The 26,887-nt window shown below is 39.3% G+C and overlaps 1 protein-coding gene across 3 annotated transcripts in view; it reads right to left on the bottom strand.

The window, feature by feature from the left end:
- Ttc3 (tetratricopeptide repeat domain 3) overlaps positions 1-26,887 on the bottom strand; it is a 116,372-nt gene that overhangs the window by 60,148 nt on the left and 29,337 nt on the right. For all 3 annotated transcript variants that reach the window (XM_090349244.1, XM_090349237.1, XM_090349233.1), the window contains 11 exons: positions 26,447-26,541; positions 24,240-24,302; positions 14,184-14,238; positions 11,232-11,394; positions 10,122-10,167; positions 8,413-8,536; positions 7,031-7,094; positions 5,137-5,197; positions 4,752-4,836; positions 1,149-1,283; positions 629-709 (listed from right to left, as the gene is read on the bottom strand). In XM_090349244.1, the coding sequence (XP_090205370.1) occupies positions 629-709; positions 1,149-1,283; positions 4,752-4,836; positions 5,137-5,197; positions 7,031-7,094; positions 8,413-8,536; positions 10,122-10,167; positions 11,232-11,394; positions 14,184-14,238; positions 24,240-24,302; positions 26,447-26,541 (972 nt within the window). The remainder of the gene's footprint in view (positions 1-628; positions 710-1,148; positions 1,284-4,751; positions 4,837-5,136; positions 5,198-7,030; positions 7,095-8,412; positions 8,537-10,121; positions 10,168-11,231; positions 11,395-14,183; positions 14,239-24,239; positions 24,303-26,446; positions 26,542-26,887) is intronic.

Raw genomic sequence — 26,887 nt, 5'->3', positions numbered from 1 at the left:
GCAATCCAGACTACGTAACACACTCTATCTTAAAATAAATAAATAAATAAATACATACATACATACAGCCCAGGAGCGTGGCTTAGTGGTAGAGTGATTGCCTAGCACACATGAAACCCTAGGTTTGATTCCTCGGTACCACATACACAGAAAAAGGCAGAAGTGGTACTGTGGCTCAAATGGCAGAGCACTAGCCTTAAGCAAAAACTGTCCAAGGAAAGTGCCCAGGCCCTGAGTTCGAGCCCCAGGACTGGCAAAAAAAAAAAAATCCAAATGATCAAACAAAAAAGCAGAATCAAAAGCTTCTCAGGAGGCTGAAGATCAAGGTTCAAAGCCAGCCCAGGCACAAAAGAACCTGAGAGTCTTATCTCCAATTAACCTCTAGAAAATAGGAAGTGGGGCTTGGCTCAAGGGTAGGGCAGTAGCCTTGAGCTGAAGAGCCCAGGCCTAGTTCAAGCCCCATGACCCACCAAAAAAAACCCCCAAAAACCTAAAAACACATAAACTAGTTTAACTTAGGTATTTCAGATTTTCAGAAAAATATAGAGGAGCCAAAACACTTTGTATATAGCTTCTAAAATCACTGTCCCATTTTAATTACTTTTTAACCTGTAAAGAAAAATCTTACCTCAGGTTGTCCAATTCCAAGAAGAGAAATGGCAAGTCCATAGACTACTAATACATAGTTGATCATAGCCAGGTTTAATTGCTGTCAATAAAAATGCTTTAGTTAAAAATGGGAGCATAGGGAGGGGGTGGATGGAGGGAAATGGGGATAAAAACATGAGAAGGGGTATCAGTGTGCAAGAAGTAATGTGCCAACTACGTGACGAATATAACTGTAACCACTCTATACATTATCACACAGTAAAAGAAAAAGTGAGAACATTATTCTGCTTAATTTTATCTGCTTTCTAGACACAACAGCAAAACAGTGTAATAACATGTTGCTAATTATTATTGCTTTCAGGATCTAACAGAACTAGAAAATAGTTATTATAAAGTAGTTAAAACACTATGTCTAATTTACACACACACACACACACACACACACACACACACACACACACAAAGTGAAAGCTCATTGGTCTTCTAAACTCACCCAAAAGCATTAGCACTGATGAAAAAGTTAGGAAGCACCACTTTACCTTTATTTTTTGAGGATCTAGACCATTTAGCAACTCTGTAAAGGCCTGTGCGGCACTGCGGCAGCGCTGCTCCAGTAAGGCTGTGTAACCATCTTGAATTAAGCTTCTTAGCATTTTCATTATGTTAGCAAAATCCTGCAAAAATAAATTAAAATTCTGTTTCAGTGGTCCAAACCTATGCCTTTTAAGAATAAAATTTAAGATGCTAAATTCATCAATACTATTCCATACATGATAATACCAATTTTTTTTTGTCAATCCTGGGGCTTGAACTCAGGGCGTGGGCACTGTCCTTGGACATTTTTTGCTCAAGGCTAGTGCTCTGCCACTTGAGTCACAGTGCTACATCTGAATTTTTTTCAGAGTATGTAATACAGGGGAATCAAACCCAGGGCTTCATGCATGCTAGGTGAGCAGTCTACCATTAAGCTACATTCCTTCCCCCCCCCCAATTATTTTTTATTATTCATATTTTCCCTAGAAAATCCTATATCCTTAAAATGGAAATTAAAAGTCAATGCTTCCAGGCCCGGAGTTTGGCCTAGTGGTTAAAGTGCTTGCCAAACATGCATGAAGACCCGGGTTCGATTCCTCAGTACCACATATATAGAAAAAAGCCGGAAGTGGTGCTGAGGCTCAAGTGGTAGAGCTCTAGCCTTGAGAAAGTCCAAGGACAGTGCTCAGGCCCTGAGCTCAAGCCCAGGACTGGAAAAAAAAAAAAAGTCAATGCTTCCCCATCTTTATGCTATTGGCTATGACAAGAAAGGGTAATTCATTTGAATTTCTACAGGGTGCTGAGCCTTCCTTTGTTTTTCAGATTCAACAGACAGTGTATATTGATATTTTAACAATATAGATGGAAAACAGCAACCATCACTTCAATAAATAAATAAATAGGTTGGTTGGAACTAGAAAAGACATATAAGAACAAATTATCTATGTAGTGTTCACCATCTGATTTTAGAAACTGTCACTCTGATGAGAAACAAACCTTAACTCTATAGAAAAAAAAAGGATACGTGAAACTTTAACTATTCTTACCAACATGTACTTAAGTATAATCAGGAGAATTATAGGAAAAAGTATTAGTAAAAGTTTAAATAAAAAGAGAAAATCTATGAAATAAAACTATTTTACCTTAAATGGAGAAACATTTTATTGTTTGAATACACATATTAATACAAATTATCATTTGAATTTGAATTTTAATTATGTAGTGATAAAACTCCAACAGTAAAAAATTAAAAGGAGATCAGCTTGGTCAAAAAAAAAAAAGCAGCTAGCTGCTGGTGACTCACCTCTGTAATTCTAGCTACTCAAGAGGCTGAGATCCAAGGATCTCAGTTCAAAGATAAATCTGAGAAAGAAGCGCTGCAAAACTCTTATTTGCAATTAAACACACACACAGAAATGAAGCTGTGGTAGAGCACTAGCCTTGAACAAAACAGTTCAATAACAAAAAAGAAAGGGAGGTAGAAAGAGCATGAGAGCAAGCACACACACAGTTTGGTCATACATTAACAAAAAAACTAGTTAGTAACCTTCCATGAATAGATTTAATTTTAATTTCTTTCTCGACTGAGCAAACAGATCTGTAATTCCAGCTACCTGATGGCAGATATTAGGAGGATTACAGTTATCGGGCCAACCTAGGCAAAAACATAAGACCCTGTGACCCTATTTGGGAAATAACGGTAGGAAAAAGGGCCAAATGGTAATATGTTCCAGAGGTTGAGTGCTGGTCTAATAAGCATTAGGTTCTGAGTTAAAATCCCAATACTACCAAGAAAGAAAGAAAACAGATCCATATAGCCTTGTGTTTTCATTGGAGAAGATTTCCCTTAATACAATGTAACTAATGATCTGGCTGGGAGTGCTACCACAGCATGCTGAATCACTGCATATCCAACCATCCTGAATGTATAGGATGGGCCTATAAAATGTGCCACATGAATAAATAGGGTTTCAAAAATAGCTATCATAACATGTCATTTGAAATACGATGTAAAATCAATGCTAATAAATTCTTTTAAATAAAAAATAGCTATCATATATGTGAATAACTGTTTTATATGTATAACCTCTCTTTTTCTATTTTTAGTCTCTCAAGATTTTTTTTTTTTTTTTGTCAGTCCTGGGCTTGAGCTCAGGGCCTGAGCACTGTCCTTGGACTTTCTCAAGGCTAGAGCTCTACCACTTGAGCCTCAGCACCACTTCTGGCTTTGTTCTATGTATGCGGTACCGAAGAATCGAACCCGGATCTTCATGCAGGCTAGGCAAGCACTTTAACCACTAGGCCAAACTCCCGGCCCCTCTCTCAAGATTTTTAGACTTGATAAAATCAATGTTTATTTTTCTTTTTGTGCTGGGGCTTAACTCAGGGCCTCATTGCTCTTGATTAGCTTTTTCACTCAAGGTTGGTGCTCTACCACTTGAACCACATCTCTACTTTGGGCTTTTGCTGGTTAACTGGAGGTAAGAGTCTCTTGAATTTGTCTGGATAGGCTGGTTTCAAATTGTGATTATCATAGCTCAGTCTCCTGAGGAGCAAGACTTACACATGTAAGCTATGAGATTGATAACTCAAAGTTCACACATAATTCAGAAAGTTTCAGCGTGGGCACCAGTGGCTTATATATGCTACCCTACCTACTCAAAAGCTGAGATCATCAGGGTACTAGTGGCATACACCTACAATCCTACTCAGGAGACTGAAATCTGAGGAGCAAGGTTCAAAGCAAGCCCAGGCAGGAAAGTCCGTGAGACTCTTCTCTCAGAATAATCACAGAAAAGGACAGAGTGGTAGAGTTCTACCTCAAAAAAAGGAGCTGAGGGACAGTGCCCAGGCCCAGAGTTCAATGCCTAGGACCAACAAAAATAGATCAAATAAAATTAAAGAGGCTGAAATCTGAGGACTTAAGCTTTGAAACCAGCCTGGGCAGGAATGTCCATGAGATCTTATCTCCAGTTAACCCTAAAAAAGCCAAAAGTGAGCTATGGCTCAAAAGGCAGAATAGACTCTTAAGCTGAAAAGCTCAGGGATAGCACGTAAACCCTAAATTAAAGCCCCAGGATTGTCTCCAACTGTTAAGTGATTCTGAAAGTAGCTTTATATAAATGATTAGAAGTATTTGCCCTTTGTAAGCTGTTATATAGAGCTAAAGTATTTTTAAATGACCCACACATTTTGAAGTACTTATGTCATGCTAATAATATACCTTTTCCATCACTAGATAGCATAAAAACTTTGTTATTTTATATGTAGGTGAGGTTTATCTCAGTATCAAGTCATTCAAAAAAAGTTTGCTCTTTTAAAGTCAGTAAAAAACTGAAAGTATTTAAATCCTTTTTCAGTTATTTAAATCCTTAAAAAACACAAAGTTAATATTACCATTGAATCTTTGAGAAACAAAGATATTGTAATTCTACAGTATTAACTATTAGTTAAAGCTTTCACAAACATTTATCACATTACTGTTGAATTAGTGCTAGCTTTGTTTCTTAGTAATGACTTTATTAAATCTTGGCTAAACTTTATTCACGTGAAAAATGTTTTTTTCCAAGAGTTGGCTTTCTCTGCAGGCAAAGCACCTTCCATTTTACCTGGTGCGCAGCTCTGGAAGATTTAGAAAACTGTTTCTCCAAGAGGTTCTTCAAATCTACTGGTAAAGTCAGTTGTGAAGTAGAACTAAAAGAGAAAGGAGCATTGAAAATAAAAAGTGCTACTTTCATGAAGAAATAGTATACTTAATAAAATCACTGAAAATACTTAGTAATGGGTTGGGGATATGACTCAAGTGAAAGACATTTACTTAGCAAGCAAAAGGCCCTAAATTCAAAAGCCAGTATTACCAAGTAAAACCTTTCAGTAAATGGAAAGTCGTTATAAGTTCCTCAATATAAGATACTGAATCTCTTTCCAAGATTAATCTTTTAAGTCTAATGCAATTTCATATAAAATCCCTCTAAAATTAGAGAAAAAACATACCTGAATTTTTCTGATTCACTATTTCGAGATTTTTGCTTTCCTTTAAGTTTTGGAGGCTGATCTGTGAATACAAAAATAATTTATTCCTGAAATTTGTACATAAAAATTCATAAGCTTGACAGTAAGCCAATAAAATATCCAAACTGGAATAAGAAAGCCAAAGAAAGAATACTGTATGAGAGTGTAATTACAAAGATGGAAGCCAAAAAAAAAAAAAATGTGATGGAGTCTGGGAGTTTGGCATAGTGGTAGAGTGCTTGCCTAGCATGCACAAAGACCCAGGTTCAATTCCTCGGTACCACATACATGAAAAAAGCCAGAAGTGGTGCTGAGGCTCAAGTAGTAGAGCTCTAAAATCCTAGCTACTCAGGAGGCTGAGATCTAAAGACTGCAGTTCAAAGCCAGCCAGGGCATCAAGGCTACCGCCCTACCGCCATGGGTGTGGTCCCTGAGCTCTTCAGCTAAAGGCTACCCTTGAGCCACAGGGCCACTTCCAGTTTTCTAGTAGTTAACTGGAGATGAGAGTCTTCGGACTTCAGTGCCCAGACTTTGAACCATGATCTTCAGATCTCAACCTCCAGAGTAGCTAGGATTACAGATGTGAGCCACTGTGCCCTGCTCCATGAGACTCTTACCTCCAATTAACCACCAGAAAACTGGAAGTGGCACTGTGGCTCAAAGTGGTAGATCTCTAGCGTTGAGCTAAAGAGCTCAGGGACAGTGCCCAAGACCAGAGTTCAAGCCCTAAGACTGACTAGGGGGGAAAAAATATATATAGAGAGAGGGGGGGGGAGGAGCAAAGGAGGAAGGGAGGGAGAGGGAAAGAGGGGAGAGAGAGAAGAGGGTGGGAAAAGAGGGAAAGAGAGGGGGGAGGAGAGGGAGAGAGGGAGAGAGGGAGAGAGGGAGAGAGAGGGAGAGAGAGGGAGGGAGGGAGGGAGGGAGAGAGAGAGAGAGAGAGAGAGAGAGAGAGAGAGAGAGAGGGAGGGAGAGGGAGAGGGAGGGGAGAAAGAAGATGGAGTGTATGTGTGTGTGCATTAATTTAGTTGGGGCCAGGAGTCTAGCCTAGTGCTAGAGTGCTTGCCTAGCATGCATGAAGACCCAGGTTCAATTCCTCGGTACTACATATTTAGAAAAAAGCCAGAAGTGGTGCTGGGGCTCAAGTGGTAGAGATGTACCCTTGAGAAAGCCCAAGGACAGAACTCAGGCCCTGAGTTCAAGCACCAGGACTGGCAAAAAAAAAATAGTTATATAAAGGTGTTTGTGTCAATTCAACAAGTCAGATTATGAGTACAGTGTATATTAATCAATGTCACCCTTCCACCATTCTCTCAATGGTAAATATTATCAAGATAAAATAATAGTTATTGTTTAGGTCTGCAGCAGATGAAAGATATAGGCACTGGTTCCTGTTTTCAGGCAGTTTACAACCAGATGGAAAGAAAAGACATTTAATTAAACAGCCACTTTGAAGGGAAAAAACAAGAGTGTTTTTTTCCTGATGTACTAATTTCATAGTTAGTTATCAAGGATACAACATTTGCATTTGGATTGAAAATAGGTAGGATCTGGATAAAATGATCCAAACCCAAAGATGGAATTCATTTTAGAAATTAAAAGAAAAAAAACAAAAACAATACTACTACTACCACCACCACTACCACCACCACAATAACAAAAAACTGCCGCATAATCCAAAGGCATCCACAAGAGGAGAAGAAAGTTGACACAGGGGTACAAAAGCAGTTGGAGTGAAGGTTTATATTATAGATCATTTCAGAAACATTGCGAACAGGAAAATAGCAAATGTTAGGGAGACTACGTAAATGTTGGTCATGAAAGTTCAGGCCACACTACAATAACTCAATAAGAATGTGTGTAAGGAAAAAATACTCACTTGATGGTGGTATAAATTCAGGATAGCAGTCACATTCATCTCCTTTCAAAATGTCATCTACCACCTGCCAATGATAATAAAACCAGTGAGATTTTCCAAACAATAGATCCACAAAGAAGTCAATAATTATACAATAGAACAAGATTTATTATAAATTATTCTATTATAGAATCCAACATAGCTGGGCACTGGTGGCTCATGTCTATAATCTAAGCCATTCATTCAGGAGGCTGAGATCTGAGGATCATGGTTCAAAGCCAGTCTGGGCACTAAAGTCCGTGAGACTCTTATTTCCAATTAACCACCAGAAAACTGGAAGTGGCGCTGTGGCTCAAGGGACAGGGTGGCAGCCTTGAACTTAAGAGCTCAGGGACAGCACCCCAGGCCCAGAGTTCAAGCTCCATGACCGACAAAAAAAAAAAAAAAATCCAATGGAACTCACTTAACCTCCTAAATTATGCAACTGGATATTAAGACAAGGTACAAACAAGCCAACAAAATAATCAATGATAAGAGATCAAGATAAATGGCAAATTCTCTCTCTCTTTTTCTTTTTTGGTTAGTCCTGGGGCTTGAGCTCAGGGCCTGGGCACTGTCCTTGGGCTTTCTCAAAGCTAGTGCTCTACCACTCAAGCTACAGTGCCATTTCTGGCTTTTTCTGTATATACAGTACCAAGTAATCAAACCCAGGGCTTCATGCATGCCAGGTAAACACTCTACCACTAGGCCATGCTCCCGGCCCTCGTTGAAGGTATTTTGAGTTATCAACAAAAGGACAATATATGCTGAAAATATTCTATTTAATGCCTATCATCTATCAATTGTCAAAATACGGTTTTCTTCATTTCTGTTTTTTTTCTACTGTTGAATCCTAAAGAGAAATATAAATGTAAACTTGATAATAGCTAATCAACTTTTGTGTATACAAAGGTCAGAGAAAAACTCGTGCCTTCACCTAGGACACATGATCAGAACCAGTCTAGAACTTTTGTGGTACTGTGAAGAAAGCAACAGAATAAGCCCTCTGCTAAGCAGAGCCCTGATTCTGATATCAGCTGAGAAGGGACAGAAGGTACAGTTATCCACGAGCAGAGTTGTGAAAGGGATAACGACCTCTCCTCCTCTGTTCCAATAGAGGACATATGGTTGTATGCTGTTATAGAGCTAGGCAACAGATTGCAAAAAGGAAAAGGATGAAAAGAAAATAACCACATGACTGAGAGACAGGGGAAAGGTGGCTTGGTCATAAACTCCATTGTCACTCACTCTCAAGACACTGGTCCCAAGCCCGGAGTTCAAGCCCCATGACCAATAAAATTGAAATTAAAAAAAAAAAAAAAAGGCAATTTATATTGAGAGTAACTAACTTGAAGTGAGCTTACGTTTTGATTGTGATGACCATTGTTGGCCATTTCGTGGCTAGTTTTTTTGAAAGCTTTCTCCTTCTCCACAAAATTAAGTGATGCACTAAAAGCAGGTGCTGATAGATTCCTAGGTGTAGAGTTTCTGAAGGGATAAAAGGAATGATCACTTTACTCCTATTAATTAATATGAATTAAAATCTCTCAAACAAGCAGGACGCAGCAATTACAGCTTTTTTGAAGGCAAGGTATTGTTTTAAAAATACTTTCTGGGCCGGGAGTTTGGCCTAGCAGTAGAGTGCTTGCCTAGCATGCATGAAGACCGGGTTCGATTTCTCGGCACCACATACATAGAAAAAAGCCAGAAATGGTGCTGTGTCTCAAGTGGCAGAGCTCTCTAGCCTTGAGAAAGTCCAAGGACAGTGCTCAGGACCTGAGCTCAAACTCAGGACTGGGAGAAAAAAATACTTTCTACAGGGCTCGGAGTTTGGCCTAGTGCTTGCCCAACATGCACAAAGCCCTGGATTTGATTCCTCGGTACCAAATATCCAGAAAAAGCTGGAAGTGGTACTGTAGCTCAAGTGGCAGAGTGCTATTCTTGAGCAATGTCCAAGGACAGTGCTTAAGCCCTGAGTTCAAGCCCCAGGACTGGCAAAAAAAAAAAAAAAATTCTACCACTAAGATGAGGCTCTATATAAACAGCATTTTAATAATGGTTCCAGACAAGTATGCTGGGTTCCAATAAGACTGACACTGTTCTTGACCGCTTCAATATCCTATGTAATCTGAAAAGCATAATTTACCTTATTGTCAAGTAATCAAATATAGAACCTAGGTTATTATTTATTTCCATGTAAGCATACTCAAATCTTTCTGCAGCATTTTATTTATCTATTTATTTAGCCAGTTCTAGAGCCTGAGCACTGTCCTTGGGTTTTCTCAAGGCTCTAGAGTTCTACCACGTGAGCCATAGCCCCACTTCCAGCTTTTTCTGTGTATGTGGTACCAAGGAATCAAGCCTGGGTCTTCATGCATGCTAGGCAAGCACTCTACCACTAGGCCAAACTCCCAGCCCTGTAGCATTTTAAAAATATTAGGTAGGAGACGTTTTCCAGGACAGAGACAAGGGGTATGAGACACAGAATGTGTCCTAGCTAGCTTTGGCAGCCAAGGGACCTCATGATTAAACTGGTCTCCTTCAAAAATAGTAACTTCAAATGAATATTTCACGTCATTTTCCCCCAAAGAATCAGATTACTAATCTCTACTATGTATATACACATCCAAATAGTTCAGTAAAATAGTCCACAAAATAAATCTGACCACTCACACATGACCTCATTTTTTTTTTTTTTTTTTTTGCCAGTCCTGGGCTTGAGCTCAGGGCTTGAGCACTGTCCTTGGACTTTCTCAAGGCTAGAGCTCTACCACTTGAGCCTCAGCACCACTTCCGGCTTTTTTTTTCTATGTATGTGGTACTAAGGAATCGAACCCGGGTCTTCGTGCATGCTAGGCAAGCACTTTAACCACTAGGCCAAACTCCCGGCCCACATGACCTCATCTTAAACACAATAACATGTACATACACACACACACATACACATTCCTTTCTCTTCTTTTCATCTATGCCTATCTTTACTGGGCAACTGCTGTTAGTTCCTAAGGGACTGTTCTTAAGTTCACAGGCAAAATTATTCCAAGTAGCATCTACTAACCAGACGTTAACTCACCTGCTCTCATAAAATGCTTTAATTGGATTCTTATAAGATGTTCGACCTATAAAAGTCAATCACACACACACACAGAGTAATGAATGTATTGGCAACACAGATTTTAATGTTTTTAAGTTTCCTTTAAGCTGATATTAAAGAACATCAAATTTAGAAGGTTGATAAATGAACTTAAGATTCCAGTTGTTTTTCATTACAGGATAGTACCAACAATCCACTATAAACTTGCTTAGACATTCAATTACATGTGATTATTGCCAAACTGACAGCAATGCATAAATTGGAATTAGAGGATAACTATCTTCAAAAGCTCACAACTTTAGAATCTTGTTATCTGGATGACAGTAGCTCCTAATGAAACTGAACTGCTTGGCTTAATTCAATACACATTAAATACTCAAAGAAGAAAAAACAGTAAGGAGCTATATGCTAAAACTGTAGTGTAAGAAAATGTCAAGTAGGCTGATATACTACCATATTGTGACTAACAGCAGAAGGGAAATCTACAACACTAAATCTGCACAGCCCACTGCTGGTGCGTGCATGCATGTGTCTGTATGTGCTTACATATATATCCATATATATCTTCACTATATTCACTATGCTGTAGAATTGTCTGAAAATCTGGCTATAAAACATCAGGCATACCAAGACATGTGAAAGGGTATCAATGTATATGAATTAATGCACCTTCTATCTGGCAAATATCATGTAACCCTTTTATTAATCACAATAAAAAAAAAATCAGGCAACTCTACTGAAGAGCCCTATGTTTTAGAAAGTAACCTGAACAATGGAGAAATTATTCAAACAATTTTTTCAAAAACTTTTGCTATAAATTTCTAGAAAAGCTACCTTTCTACACAAGAATAAATAATAACTAGGATGCTGTCTGTTTCAAATAAAATATATAGTTCCTTCATAATTACCTAATGGAATGTAATACTAATGTACTTCTATACAAACAGAAAGGAAAATTTGAATGACTTGACTATGCTAAATAAGCACAAATCATCTAAGAATTGATTTATGGTCATTACACCAAGAAATTCACTTTCAAAAGTTTTAAAGTGAATGTGACTATAACTAAAAGAATCTTATGTGAAATACCTTGCAGTTCTTCTATGTGCTTTTGTAACTTTCCATGCTGCTGAATTAGATCCTTCATCCCCTCAGGATCATTTTTACACAGTTTTTGAGCTTTTATGTTTGCTTGCAGGGCCCAGTCATATTCACCCAGCATAAAAAGAGCATCGCAATAACGAAAATGACCCTGCATCAAAAAGATAAACTTGAGGTTTTCTCAAAAATATGCTTTAAAAGAAAATACATAAGAAAAGGGAAAGATGATTGGCTTGAAAATGAATTAGATACTTAGAAATGTTAGATCCCATATAAGTTAAAATATCACTACTATAGGAAATTATCTAATGAACTTAGTGAAAAGTTGTAAGAAGTCTAATCATTTTAAACAATTAACCAGAAATCAACATTTTTGTTTAAGAGATTTCTGTACCTCCAACAAAGATCCTAACTTTTGTTACACTTCGCCAAGATCACTTCGATCATTAGTACATATCACGAAGAATACTTTTCTTTTCTTTTTTTTTTTTTTTTTTTTGCCAGTCCTGGGCTTGAGCTCAGGGCCTGAGCACTGTCCTTGGATTTTTCTCAAAGCCAGAACTCTACCACTTGAGCCTCAGCACCATTTCTGGCTTTTTTTCTATGTATGTGGTACCGAGGAATTGAATCTGGGTCTTCGTGCATACTAGGCAAGCACTCTACCACTAGGCCAAACTCCCAGCCCACGAAGAATACTTTTATAAAAATAAAAAAGAAGTAGGGCTGGGAGTCTAGCCTGGTGGTAGAGTGCTTGCCTAGCATGCACGAAGACCCAGGTTCAATTCCTCGGTACCACATACTTAGAAAAAGCCAGAAGTGGTGCTGAGGATCAAGTGGTAGAGTTCTGGCCTTGAGAAAAATCCAAGGACAGTGCTCAGGCCCTGAGCTCAAGCCCAGGACTGGCAAAAAAAAAAAAGTGACCAAGCATGGGGATGTGGCTCAGTAATAGAAGGCTTGTGTAACATATGCAAGGAAGGGCATATGTTCCATCCCTAGCATAACCAAAAAAATGTGACTCTTGGGGCCGGGAGTTTGGCCTAGTGGTTAAAGTGCTTGCCTAGCATGCATGAAGACCCGGGTTCGATTCCTCGGTACCACATACATAGAAAAAAGTTGGAAGTGGTGCTGAGGCTCAAGTGGTAGAGCTCTAGCCTTGAGAAAGTCCAAGGACAGTGCTCAGGCCCTGAGCTCAAGCCCAGGGCTGGCAAAAAAAAAAAAAAAAAAAAAAAATGTGACTCTTGGCTGTGTGCTAGTGGCTCACACCTGTAATCTGAGCTACTCAGGAGGCTGAGATCTGAAGAATGCTGTTCAAAGCCATCCTGGGCACTAAAGTCCTTGAGACTCATCTCTAATTAACCACCAGAAAACTGGAAGTGGCACAATGGCACAAGGGGTAGAGTGCTAGGCTTGAGCTGAAGAGCTTAGGGACAGCACCTAGGCCCAGAATTCAAGACCCACAACTGCCCCCCCCCCCAAAAAAAGTGATCAACTTATCACAAAAACAATCATTTAAGCTCAATACTGTGTTCTGGTGGACTATGAATTCTAGATTTTTTCCCCCAGTCCTAGGGCTTTCTTGAGGCTAGCACTCTCCCACTTGAGCCATAGCACCACTTCCGGCTTTTTCTGTGTATGTAGAACCAAGGAATCAAACCTAGGGCTTCGTACATGCTAGGCAGGCACTCTACCATTAGGCCACATCCCTGGCCCCTGGATCATTTTTAACCAGACTCTATCAAAGATCTCAATTCATTCACTGAACACTCAATTCTCATTTCACTATAAACACTGCTTTTCATTAGAGGGTAGAGCCACTGTTTTCTAGTATCACTAAGCTATATTCTCAGCTCCCCCCTTTTTTTAGTTAAAAAAAAAGTTAAAGGTAACAGAAATGTTAACAATACCTTTATCTGCCATGATATACAACTAGGTGAAGATTATCATATTGAAGAAAAAACACAGTAGCTAATGCACATTGAAAAACAGAAACCGAAGTCCTCAAAAATACCATCAAATAGGAGTTGTGAGCGTGGCCTAGTGGTAGAATGCTTGCCTAGCATGCACCAAGACCCAGGTTCAATTCCTCAGTACCACATACATAGAAAAAGTCAAAAGTAATGCAGTGGCTCAAATTAGTAGAGCTCCCTTTAGAGCTCATGCCTCAGGACTGTCAAAAAAACAAACAACAGCAACTACAAAAAAATCAAATTTAGGTCCAGGAGTTTGGACTAGTGGTTAAAGTGCTTGCCTAGCATTCACAAAGACCTGGGTTCGATTCCTTGGTACCACATACATAGAAAAAAAAAAAAAGCCAGAAGTGGTGCTGAGGCTCAAGTGGTAGAGCTCTAGCCTTGAGAAAGTCCAAGGACAGTGCTCAGGCCCTGAGCTCAAGCCCAGGACTGGCAAAAAAAAAAAAAAAAAATCAAATAGAATCCAGCAATGGGTTAATAGTTATACAGAATGAACAATACATTCAACATAGAGCTGGGAACTGGTGGCTCAAGCCTGCAATCTCAGCTACTCAGAAAGCTGAGATCTGACTATCATGGTTCAAAGCCAGCCTGGACAGGAAAGGCCATCAGACTCTTATCTCCAATTAACTACCAGAAAACCACAGCTAAAAGCGGTAGAAGCTAGCCTTGAATGCAAAAGCTCAGGACAGTGGCAAGGCCTGAGTTCAATTTCCGTGACCAACAAAACATAAACAAACAAATTCAACATATTCTTGTTAAAAATAATTTCAGGAAGTGGTGCGGTAGCTCAGGTGGTAGAGCACTAACCTTGAGCAGCAGAGCTTAGGAACAGTACCTAAGCCCTGAGTTCAAGCCCCACAACACACACACACACTCTTCATCCATATTTTTACTTAAAAGTACACATCCTAAAACTAACTTTCACAAAAGTGCATGGTACTGAGTGTAACACACAGAATACACCTACCTTTGACCATGTGTTCTTCAGAATAATGGCTCTCTTTCCATCACCAAGTGCATTTCTAAAAATAAAAACAAAAAACAAAATCTTTAAACATTTATTCTTTTAAAATCATTGTATGTTACATATTTGTATATTCTGAATTGTCTATGTATTATCATCTAGTCAAAAATAATCTAAAAGCTGGGCGCAGTGGCTCACGCCTGTAATCCTAGCTACTCAGGAGGCTGAAATTTGAGGATCATGGTTCAAAGCCAGCTTGGGCACTATAATCCATGAGACTCCTCAAGGGGTAGGGCAGTAGCCTTGAGCTGAAGAGCTCAGGGACAGTGCCCAGGCCCCGAGTTCAAGAGCCATGACCGACCCCTTCCCCCCAAAAAAATTCTATAATATACTTCCATTATAGGAAATGTAGAAAATATAGGAAATCAAAACAAATGGAACAAGGTAGAAGTGGTGCTCTGGTTCAAGTGGTAGATCTCTAGCCTTGAGAGAAGTCCAAGGATAGTGCTCGGGCCCTGAGTTCAAGTCCCACAATTGGTAAAAAAAAAAAAAAAAAGAACACGCAGATTACATCTCTTTTTCACTAATGTCTGACTGCCATTAAGTAGAATTCTATTAGTGTTTGTTGAATAAGGCTAAATGTTATAATACACAGTATTATATTGTTTTAATATGTGTATCATATATTTACAAAACAATGTCAACATGGGAACAAAGGCCACTTAAATGTCCACATGTAGTAACATATGGCCACAGCTTAATACTCAAGCCAAGTATACACAATATATTACAATAAGCGACTGTTGTTCAAAAACCACAGCAGCCAGGTGAACAGGTTTGACTTTTGATAGCAACAAGAGATCTATGAAAATGAAGTGATTTAAGAGATACAAGCAGCTGTTGGCTCCTTAACACTGTGTAACATGATGAGGCTACTGACCACAGAATAAAAACCAGAGTTCTAGTGTATTTACTCCGACTTATTACTGTTACATGTGTTTGCCCCATGTATTGCTTCATATACATTTTACTTATAATGTTAGTAAAGAATACCTATTTTTCCTCCTCTAGTTTCCATGTACATTTGCTACAATAACTATTCCTCAATACTCTTCTTTCTTCACCCCTAACTCAAATAGTGACAGAGGGAACCTGTTATAGGTGGCTGGGCCTTTTTCTTATTCTGGGATCTTAAAGACAGGTAAGAACACCAGATTCTCATTTGTCCAGGCCTAAACATCACAGGGCCCTGGTTGATCAGCTCTGTGATGACAGGTGAACTAGTAATGAATCACTGAAGTGATCGCTTGTATCCATTTCTTTACGGACTCTCTAAAACAACATGTAAGTATGTAATGCAAGAGTCCCTCCTCCCCCATTATACAACACTACTTTCAAGGAGTAACTAGATCAAAAAATAATTACTCCAAAAGTGTGTATGTGTCTGTCTCTCTCTCTCTCTCTCCCCCCTCTCTATCAGTTATAGAGCTTCAACTAAGGGCCTGTGTACTGTCCCTGAGTTCTTTCAACTCAAGACTAGTGCTCTAAGCAGTTTGAACCATAACTCCACTTCTGGTTTTCTGGTGGTGAAAGGGAGGTAAGAGTCTCATGGACTTTTCTGCCTGGGCTGGCTTCGAGCCCCAATCCTCAGACCTCATCCTTCTGAGTACCTAAGATTACAGGCATGATGAGCCACTGGGGCCCAGCAAGTTTCTTACTTTACCATTAAACTACAAAAGCAAGATTCAAATGTAATGTTCAGTCAAATATGTAGTGAATATGTACAATTAAGCCAATGTGCTTACATTTTTATATACTCTTTCACAAAAGAAATTTACTAGGGATTTCTCCTCAGATATATTTGCTCTTGAACATAGAATTTTAAGTACAGGACAAATCATTACAGCACTGTATCTTTTCTTTTTTTTGCCAGTCCTGGGGCTTGAAATCAAGTCCTGGGCACTATCCTTGGACTTTCTCAAGGTTAGCACTATACCACTTGAGCCACAGCACCACTTTCAGCTTTTCCTGGTACCGAGGGATTTGTGCATGCTTGGCAAGCACTCTACCATTAGGCCATGCTCTGGGCCTGTATCTACCTTTTTAAAACTGAAAATAATCTATATTCTAATAAATCTATAATTATAAATAAGTCTCGATACTAATACAAACTATGTAGTAATATGAACTACTGTGAGTATATGAATAATCCAGTCAGTAAAATGCTATGAATTTAAAGTTATACACACACACACACACAAATTGGCCATGAGACTTGAACTCGGGGCCAGGGCGCTATCCCTGAGCTTCTTTTAACTCAAGGCTAGAGTAGAGCTGTACCACTTTGAGCCATTGTGTCACTTCCCATTTTCTAGTGGTTAATTGGAGATAACAGTCTTAGGAACCTTCCTGCAGGGCTGGTTTTGAACCGTGATCCTCAGATATCAGCTTCTTGGGCAGTTAGGATTACAGATGTGAGCCACCAGCATCTGGCCAACAAGTTATATTTCTATATATGTTGATATGCAAACAGGTCCAAAACTTAATATCTAAATGTAGGAAGTTCATAGTATATGTAATATATTCCCACAATATTCCCATAATATATTTTTGTGGGCTTTTTCTTTGGGGGGGGGGGAGTCCTGGGGCTTGAACTCAGAGCCTGAGCACTGTCTTTGAGCTTTATCAAGGCTAGTGCTCTACCAGTTGAGCCACAGCACCATTTCCAGGTTTCCTGTTTGGGCCGGTTTCGACTTGTGCTCCTCAGATCTCAGCCTCGTAAGGAAATGGGATGACATGATTATAGGCAGGAGCCACCAGTGCCTGGCTAATGACTGTTATTTATAATCAATGTATTTGGCATTTTGCAAATTTTATAAGTGAATTCTGAAAAGTGGTAGGGAATGTATCTGTGCTGGATATGAGCTTTTAGTACAGTCTTTTCTACTCAAACTTATACAATATGCATTTGCTTTTTTTTTTTAAGAGTATACCCCAAAGAATATTGTAAATTATGTTTTCTTCAAAAGCTAATTCTGGCCGGGCACCAGTGGCTCACGCCTATAATCCTAGCTACTCAGGAGGCTGCGATCTGAGGATCACGGTTCAAAGCCAGCCCAGGCACTAAAGTCTGTGAGACACTCTTATTTCCTATTTATCGCCAGAAAACTGGAAGTGGCACTGTGGCTCATGTGGCAGGGCAGTAACAGTGCCCAGGTCCCCCCCAAAAAAAGAAAAAAAAAAAACTAATTCTATGGCTTCTAAACAAAACTTATACAAGCCAGAGGTTAAAATCAGTAGGACTTAACTCTTCAAACCAGCATATTTAAATTGAAGCCTACAAACAAATTTAAATTCTCACAGAAAGCCGCTGTATCTCTGGTCTCAAAGAATTCAGAAAACGACTCGATAGAGGAGTCAGTTGAAGTCTGTTTGCCCCTGATCATGGGTGAGATCTGATGGGAGGAAATATGGCATGATAGGTATCTAAATGCCAAAAATCAAGTAAAAAATACTTTAAAATTTCTATGATTGGGAGATGGGAGGAGGGAAATGGGGACAAAAACAGAAGGGGTATCAATGTGCTAGAAGTAATGCACCTACTACCTGAAGAATGTTAACTATACATTACCCCGACAATAACATTTTCCAAAAAGAAAAAAAATCCATGATTTTACAAAGCTAATCAAATATTCAAAGCTTATCTTCCCCTTTCTCCAGTTATATTTCCCCTTACAATGGTCATTATACTCCAGAATTAAAATCTTCTATGTATGCATCATGATGTGATATAAAATATCACATCAACTGAAGTACCTCAGGTACAGCTATGTCTAACTGCCTTTTCTTCTCCTCTGAGCTGAAATTTTCTGGCACTTCAACTACAACTACCACTCTACTGAGATCTTACAGGTGAGCAAGCTATATTTGAACAGTGCACTTCTAGATGACCAGATGTCATCCAAATCAGAGACTTGGGATTCATGGCACACTTAACCTTGGAGGTTCCGCAGGAGAGAAGTAGTGCAAATGTCTAGAGGCAAAGGAGGCAGTACAGCTATGCGGTGTCTGTACTTAACTCCCGCTCAAACTCATCTACCACACAGAGGCATATTGACTGGCTGTGAGCCTCACCCATGTCCAAATCTAAGGTGGTCTCTGGCGGGTGGCTGTACCCCTAACTACTCAAGAGGCTGAGGACCACTGTTCAAAGTCAACCTATGCAGGAACGTCTAGAAATTCTTTTTTTTTTCATATATTTTTATTGTAATTAATAGAAGGGTTACATGATATTTGCCAGATAGATGGTGCATTAATTCCCATACATTGATACCCTTTCACATGTCTTGGTCCCCATTTCCCTCCCCCCCACGTCTAGAAACTCTTATCACCAAAAGGCTAGAGCTGGCACTGCATCTGGTGTGGTAGAGTGCTAGCCTTTAGCCTTAAACAAAACTGTTCAGTGACAGTGCCCAGGCCCTGACTTCAAGTCTCAGGACCTCCCCACCCCCCAACACACACACATGCATGGTAGTCAGATTTACATGCTGTTATTTTGGATTAAAATTGCTACCATCGGGGCCGGGAGTTTGGCCTAGTGGTTAAAGTGCTTGCCTAGCATGCATGAAGACCCGGGTTCAATTCCTCGGTACCACATACAGAGAAAAAAGCCGGAAGTGGTGCTGAGGCTCAAGTGGTAGAGCTCTAGCCTTGAGAAAGTCCAAGGACAGTGCTCAGGCCCTGAGCTCAAGCCCAGGACTGGCAAAAAAAATAAAAATAAAATAAAATAGCTACCATCTTGACCCCTTCTGTTTTCCAACTCACACTTCATTAATGTCAGGCTTTCTCTCCTTGCTGCTGGTCTAAAAATGCATGTATTTTTTCCCTTTTTGATTTCATCTTACTTATTTTACCTTTGATGTTTCATAATCACTGTTTTGGGTTACTTTTACCCTCCTGTGCATTTTAAATCACACTTTTCCTCCCCCACCATCTTTCAAGTACACATAAAAGAAAATAACATTAACATAATAAACACTCATGTGCCATTTGTGAAATGAGTCAGCAAGAAATTCACATTTTGTGGGGCCGGGAGTTTGGCCTAGTGGTAGAGTGCTTGCCTAGCATGCATGAAGACCCGGGTTTGATTCCTCGGTACCACATACATAGAAAAAAGCCGGAAGTGGTGCTAAGGCTCAAGTGGTAGAGCTCTAGCCTTGGGAAAGTCCAAGGATAGTGTTCAGGCCCTGAGCTCAAGCCCAGGACTGCCAAAAAAAAAAAAAAAAATTCACATTGTTGGAGACCACTGCTTTCAGCCTCCTGAGGAAGTAAGATTATAAGTTGGCACCAGGCAGCTTGCTAATGAGTCAGTACTTGTTGACCAGGAAGTTTCTTTGCATTCGTTGATTTGTTTTTTCCGTGCTTGTGAATAGAGTGGATTGCTAGATTTCTTCCAGGTTTGTTTGCTGCTTTGCAGATGACCTTTACTATGATTGGCTGCTTAAGGATATAAATAGTGTGGGGTTTGCGGGGAGGGAGGAGAGAGAAGAAGACGAAGAGGGAGAAAAGACGGAGAAGGGAGAGGAGACAGGAGAGAGGCAGAGGAGAAAGAAGAGAGAAATAAACGACCTCTGCTTGCAGCGATTTGAGTCTGTGATCATTCCCAGTACACCTCTGAAGTGATGTGTCGTTGCCGCGGGCAGCGACACACATTTTGCCGTGTTTACTTCAGCTTTTTTTTTTTCCAGGTTACAGTTGACATCACTGTGCATCATCCCTCCCTCCTCTAAATCCTTTCCCCACCTTCTCTCCTCAGAGATAGCCACACTCCTGGTTTTTAACATATCCATGCATTTTAAAACAGTTTCAATACAGACCCTATACTGATATGCACATTTGTTTTTGCATGGTTTAGACATTATGGTATCATACTGCACAAATCACTCTGCAACTTGGTTTTTCACTCAACATTACATTCATTTTAATAGCTGTTTAGAGTTCCATTGTATGAATATACCATAATTTATCCATTCTCTTAGTGATGGACATGTAGGTTGCTTCCCCGTCTTTATTCTTACAGACAATACTATCTGAAATCTTGCTCATGTCCCCTTGGGTTCACATTCTGGTTGGAAGGGCTTACTCTAGAAGTGAGCTGCACATCTTCATCTTCAGATTGCTCTCCAAAGCAACTGTACCCATTTATACCTTCTCTAGACAAGTAGAAAAGTTTTCTTTGTTCCACATCCTCTCAAACACTTGGTATTACAACGTTTTTAAGCGTTTGCCAATCTGATGGGTATGAAAGAGAAACTTCATAGTTTTTAATCTGCATGTCATATAAGGATAATCAAGTCCTAATAAATGTTTGACTATTTGGATCATTTTTTTTAATGTTTAAGCACACTTCCCCTTAATTTTATTGTCAGCTTAGCACAGCAACTAACAATAGAGACTCTACATCTAGGCTTAACTAGATTCAAAGTTTGTCTTCAGCATCTCTACCTAGCATGCTTGGACTCTGAGCATCAACTTCTCACAGTTGTGAGGGTTTTACAAGTAAATATGTATAAAATACTTAGAAGAACATCAGCTATGCTGTTAAGATTCAGTATTATTTAAGAGATTATTGCCAAAATATTTTCTCAATTGGATGTTTTTAATACTTCAGTTTGTACTTTCTACATTTTTAGGATTAAATTATTTCAGCATTATTTTAGCATTCTTGACTTGAATCAGTGTATTCCTCATTTTCTGGAATTAATCTAAAATATTTAAAATATTCCAATGCAATTCCTTTCAATTTTGCTTTCACAACAGCAAGTCTGTAAGAAGTCCATCATGGGTTGGAGTTTGGCCTAGTGGTAAGAGTGCCTGCCTAGCATGCACAAATACCTGGTTTGGATTCCTCAGTACCACATACAAAGACAAAAAGCTGAAAGTAGCGCCGTGGCTCAAGTGGTATTTTGGCTCAAGTGGTAGAGTTCTAGCCTTGAGAAAGTCCAAGGACAGTGCTCGGGCCCTGAGCACCCCAGGATGGACCAAAAAAAAAAAAAAAAGAAAACTCTGTCCCTGTGAAACTGAGTGGCCTCCTTACCTGAATTGGGGGAGAGAGGATGCTTTGTCCCTAGCTATCCCTGCAGCTACTCAACCAGATTCCATGGCAGATCTAGCATCACTTTGCGTTTCCAAACATCTCAACCCTGGTAATTCAGCTAAAAGCTGTTCCTTATGGCACGAGTCCTCCTGTATCAGTGGCACATTTTATTGTTGGCAATGTTCCTAAATCACATCAACTAACTTCATCAGAAGTTAAGGACTCTGAAAACATTTTCCCTAGATTACTGTTCAAATCATATGGACAATGTGGGAGAAGATAGGAAATGAGCAAAACCAATGTACCATAGCTTCAGGTACCAAGGCGGCATCCAATTCTTATTGGTCTTTGCATCTAATAAGGAATAATTCTTAAATGCTGCTAACCTGTCTCCAGGGAAAGCATAGATGTGGTTCAATCACAAGCTAGGACATCAAGGAAGTACAAGGGTAAATCATACCCTACTCTTGGCCTTTACCTCACCCAGTTAGCTGGCCCCAATGTTTCTACTTTCATATACTCCTCTCTCCGCAGGGTTTCGGGAGGATCTCCTCATGTGTCTAGCACTTAGTATTCATGAAAACAAAAATCACCCTGGTCTGTCTCTTAGCTCTTGAGAGCTGGAGAATGGATAACATTCTGCTCACCAACATTTCAGACAAGCACCTCAATTTTCACAAAAGGCTAACGAAGTTGTAAACCTATCCATCTGATTCTGAAAGCATACAGACTCACTTTCAAACAGCACAGAATATCTGCAACTCTGGACCTAGCCAGAGGCAATAACCTAGATATTTGTGGCTCATTTCTTTTCAGAACCAGTTGAAAACAGTGTTATTGATGAAAGACTGTGTTAAACCAATCCCAATCCTATAGTCTAGATAGCCTCAGATTATCCATGGTTTAAGCCCTCTAAAAGCTGCATAATATTAATAAAGTGATATCCTCCAAGGTGGATGGATTATTGGTGATTTTTATTTTCTTCTTTTTAAACTCTTGTATTTTCCAAATTTTCTACCATGAGAATGTGTTCTGTTTATAATAAAAGAAAAACACAATAAATGTTATTTTTAAGCTACATACTTAGAACATATTATATTCTCCACTCCCACAATCCAATATTAAGAGCTTCTACCAAAAACAGCTAATTATCAGGTTCTCAGATGTCATGACTTCACCACCAAAAAAACCCGTTTGTAAAGCCTCAAATTGCATTTCCAAAGCATTTTCTTCTTATGAATAGTAATGCTGCTAAGATTTTTCTATACTCTATCAATTAACGTTACTAGGCATATAAACGTATTTCAGGTGTGTATAAGAAATCCATTTTTTAATTGCAAGTTTTGTTCTAAAAAGAAGAGTAGAAAGATGGATAAAAGTAAACAGAGGGGTGAATGTGATAAAAACTTATCTGTGAGTGGAAATGCCATGATGAAACCCTTCACATTGTATAATATCTGCATAAAGAAGAGATTTCTCCAACTAGGCAATTAGTGTTTTATTCTTTGTGAACAATGAAAATTATGTAACGGGTAAGGTTTTCCTTTCTGCTTTGGAGAAACGAAAAGTCAAGCAAATATGAATTATTACTAATATTTCTCCAAGAAGACCTTAGGCCTATGCTGCTTGCTCTCAGGACCCTAGACTTTAAGTAGGCTTTCTACTTGCAAGGCTCTGAATATTCTTTTACAGTGGATTTATTATTACAGCACACTAAGCCCTTCTAAGAGAAAAGGAGGACATAATTAAATACAATAGTCTATACTGCTAGATATTCCTACTTATAATTTATGTCCTAATTTTTTTTAACTAAAGCTAAGTGTTAGTGCCTCACGCCTGTAATCCTAACCCAGGAGGCTAAGATCTGAGCATCGTGATTTAAGTCCAGTCCGGGCAGTAAAATCCATGAGATTCATCTCTAAATAATCACCAAAGAGCTGAAGTAGAGCTGTGGATCAAGTGGTAGAGCACTAAAACTTGAGCACAAAAGCTCAAGAGACAGTGCCCAAGCACTGAGAGCTCAAGAAGGACTGACATATGAGAGAAGGTGAAGAAGAGAAGGGGGGGAGGGAAGGAGGGACAGGGAGAGGGCGAAAAAGGAAGGGAAAGGAAGGGGAAGAAAAGAAGGAAGGGGCCAGGAGTTTGGCCTAGTGGTTAAAGTGCTTGCCTAGCATGCACGAAGACCTGGGTTTGATTCCTTGGTACCACATACATAGAAAAAAGCCGGAAGTGGTGCTGAGGCTCAAGTGGTAGAGCTCTAGCCTTGAGAAAGTCCAAGGACAGTGCTCAGGCCCTGAGTTCAAGTCCAGGACTGGCAAAAAAAAAAAAAAAAGAAAACAAGGAAGGAATAAATTTAACTAAGGGGGACTAAAATCATGATGTATCTATCTAATTCTTTTTCAACTGGTAAATAAAAGCTCAGTATAAATTCAACTCATGGAACTAAAGAATTCATTATTATTCTACTCAAAGAATAAGGCCATTGTATTTTTGTATTTGTTTTCACTTATAAAGGACATTTAATTTTTCATACCAAGACAAACAGATACAAAATTCAGCAAAAATGCTTCTGCCAAAAACTCTACAGATTTAATAGAGCAAAAGGATATAACATGCTATAGGTCTTATAAACAGGTATTAACATCATAAATCTGCATTTAAATGCTGGCACCACCACTTACTAGTTGTACAAGTTGTTCTTCAAGTAATATCTGGACATTATGAGTGCCAAGGGATTTAATAACATATGTGAAAGGTGAAATAATGTATGACATACACCTGTAACTCCAACAGCTGCTGTGTCACAGTGATGTATGAAGTCTATGGTATTCTTTTTTAACTCTTCACTATTTCTGATAAAGAGCTATGGCAAGGGGTGTTGGATGCCTATAAAACAGGAATGTTTCTCCCAAATGGGTGTTTAGTCTAACAGTGCAATAACTGGGACACGTTATTCTACTTACCTTACCTGTCCAGTACGAAGAAAACAAAGAGCTCGGTTACCATAAAGAACGTAGCTTTCAGGTCTTAAAAAGAAGTAACATTTAGTCAGCAAAGCACACATCACATATCAAACTAACAAAAATTACACTGACAACGTAAGGACTAAAAAAACTTTTAAAAATGTTTACATTTATGTGGGAGAACAGAAAGATCACATGATTCTGACTTGTAACTGGCTGCTCTGCCCCCTTCACCTCCTCAGTGATCTTGTTCAAGCTACTGCATTCATGCATAATTCTTCCTGTAACTCTTAGGGTCATCAGAAGCATTACATGAGATGTACTATTTCAAAACTACAAAGTAGGCTGAAATTATAGATTATTTATAGAAATCAGATATCCAACGTTGACAAAGAACCCAGGCTATGAAAACCTTTAATTTGCAATGGCATCTGCAGCTTCAAGTTTTATTTATTTATTCATTTATTTTTGTGGGTTGTGGAGTTTGAATTGTGGGCCTGGGTGCTATCCTGAGCTCTTCAGCTCAAGGTTAGCACTCTACCACTTTGAGTCACAGGGCCACTTCCTGGTTTTTTTTTATTTTTTTTTTTTAGGGGGGGGGGAGTACTGGTTTTATTTCGTTTTATTTTTTGGTGAGTCATGGGGCTTGAACTCAGCCTGGGCGCTGTCCCTGAGCTCTTCAGCTCAAGACTACCACCCTACTGTAGAGCCAAGCCCCACTTCCCGTTTTCTAGAGGTTAAATGGAAATAAGAGTCTCAGGTCCTTTTGTGCCAGGACTGGCTTTGAACCTTGATCCTCAGATCTCAGACTCCTCAGTAGCTAGGATAACAGGTATGAGCCACTGCGCCCAGCTTCCCCACACACACACTCTTGGGGCTTGAACTCAGGGCCTAGGCACTATCCTTGGGCTTTGTTAATGTTAGCACTCTACAACTTGAGCCACAGCATCACTCCTGGCTTTTTTGTGTATGTGGTACCAAGGAATCGAACCCAGCACTTCATTTATACTAGGTAAGCCCTCTACTACTAGGCCACACTCCTGGAAAAATATAGCTATTATTTCTTTTTACTTTTTATTTTTTGGTCAGTTGTGGGGCTTGAATTCTGGGCTTAGGTGCTGTCCCTGAGCTCTTTAGCTCAAGGCTACCGCTCTACCAGATTAATTTTAAGAGATAAGAGTTTCACAGACTTTCATGCCTTGGCTGGTTTTGAACCATTATTTTCACATCTCAATCTCCTGAGTAGCTAGGATTACAGGGTTGAGCCACTAGTGCCCAGTCTCGCGTTTTATTCTTTTTAGTTTTGTCTAACTGTATGTCCAGAACTGATTCTTTTCTGAGTCTTTCTCAGCAGAAAAGAGAAGCAGTCTTCAGTTGTGGCAAGCAACTGGATTCATTTATTCCAGAGGAAATAAGCAAGGTAGAAAAACAGTGTGTATACAGCTTCCTACAAAGCTGCAATAGTCAGTGGAAACATACAGGCCATCTATACAGATTATATATAGAATAAATATACATATATATGTTATCTTCTGTTGTATATCTGAAGGAAAGCTACAGACTTTTTAAAGTTGAGTAACAAGGGAGAAAGAGCACATACATCCTCTCACAATTACAACTATTTTCTTACAATAAGGTCCCTCAAAGAAAGTAAAACCTAGAATCATGGTTCAAAGCCAGCCTTTGGTTAACTGGAGAGTCTTATCTCCAATTAACCACCAGAAAATCAGAAGTGGTGCTGTAGCTCAAATAGTAGAGCACTAGCGTTGAACTGAAGAGCTCAGAGACAGGTTGTGGGACTTGAATGCAGGGCCTGGGCGCTGTCCCTGAGCCTCTTTGAGCTCAAGGCTGGCACTTTTACCACCAGAGCCACAGCACCACTTCTGGTCAAGTAGAAGAGCACTAGGCCTTGAAAAAGCCCAAAGAGATGCTCAGGCCCTGAGTTCAAGCCCTGGGACTGGCAAACAAAACAAAATAACAAGGAAAGAAATAGGTTAGAGCCAAATCTACTTTTTTGCCTGACTGGCTTGAGTTATACTACTTGATGAGCTGATATACTCAGGCTCTTCCAATACAACTACCACTTAGATGAAAAGTCTGTTCCTGGAGAGCAAACTGGAAGATACCTGGAATTCCTCGTACCACATTTGTTTCTCCTACTGTTCTATTTTATCTGCCACATAGAGTTTCATTATTCTTTTTCTTACCTATATTCAATGGCTCTGCTGTAATAAATAATAGCGACATCAAATCTTTGTTTCGAAAATTCTTCATTTCCTTTCATTCTCATCAGTTCTCCTTGCTGAGAAACCAAAGTGAAAGAAAAGGCATCAATTAGCTTTGAAGATAAGCAAAAACCCAATACCTAGAAAAAATGGATCTATTTGATATCAGAAATAACCTAAGAAACTATCTGTGGAAAAAATGAAAATGTAATCTCCAGTATAATGGTATATTTAGTTGGCCTTCTGTATCTTTGGGTGCTAGATCTGAAGATCCAATGAAGCACAGATATACTAAGGAAAAGAATGTGTTGACTATGCTGTCATTTTCTAAACACAGTTAAACTATATAGATAGCATTTACATTGTACTAGGCATTGTAATTAATAGAGAGGTGATGTGAAATATACAGGAACATGTATATAT

This window comes from Megascapheus bottae, chromosome 1 (assembly GCF_031878675.1).
Source record: "Megascapheus bottae isolate mThoBot1 chromosome 1, mThoBot2.hap1, whole genome shotgun sequence".
Classification (NCBI taxonomy): domain Eukaryota; kingdom Metazoa; phylum Chordata; class Mammalia; order Rodentia; family Geomyidae; genus Megascapheus; species Megascapheus bottae.
Note: the sequence above shows the minus strand (reverse complement) of the source record. Positions and strands in the feature narration are given on the sequence as shown.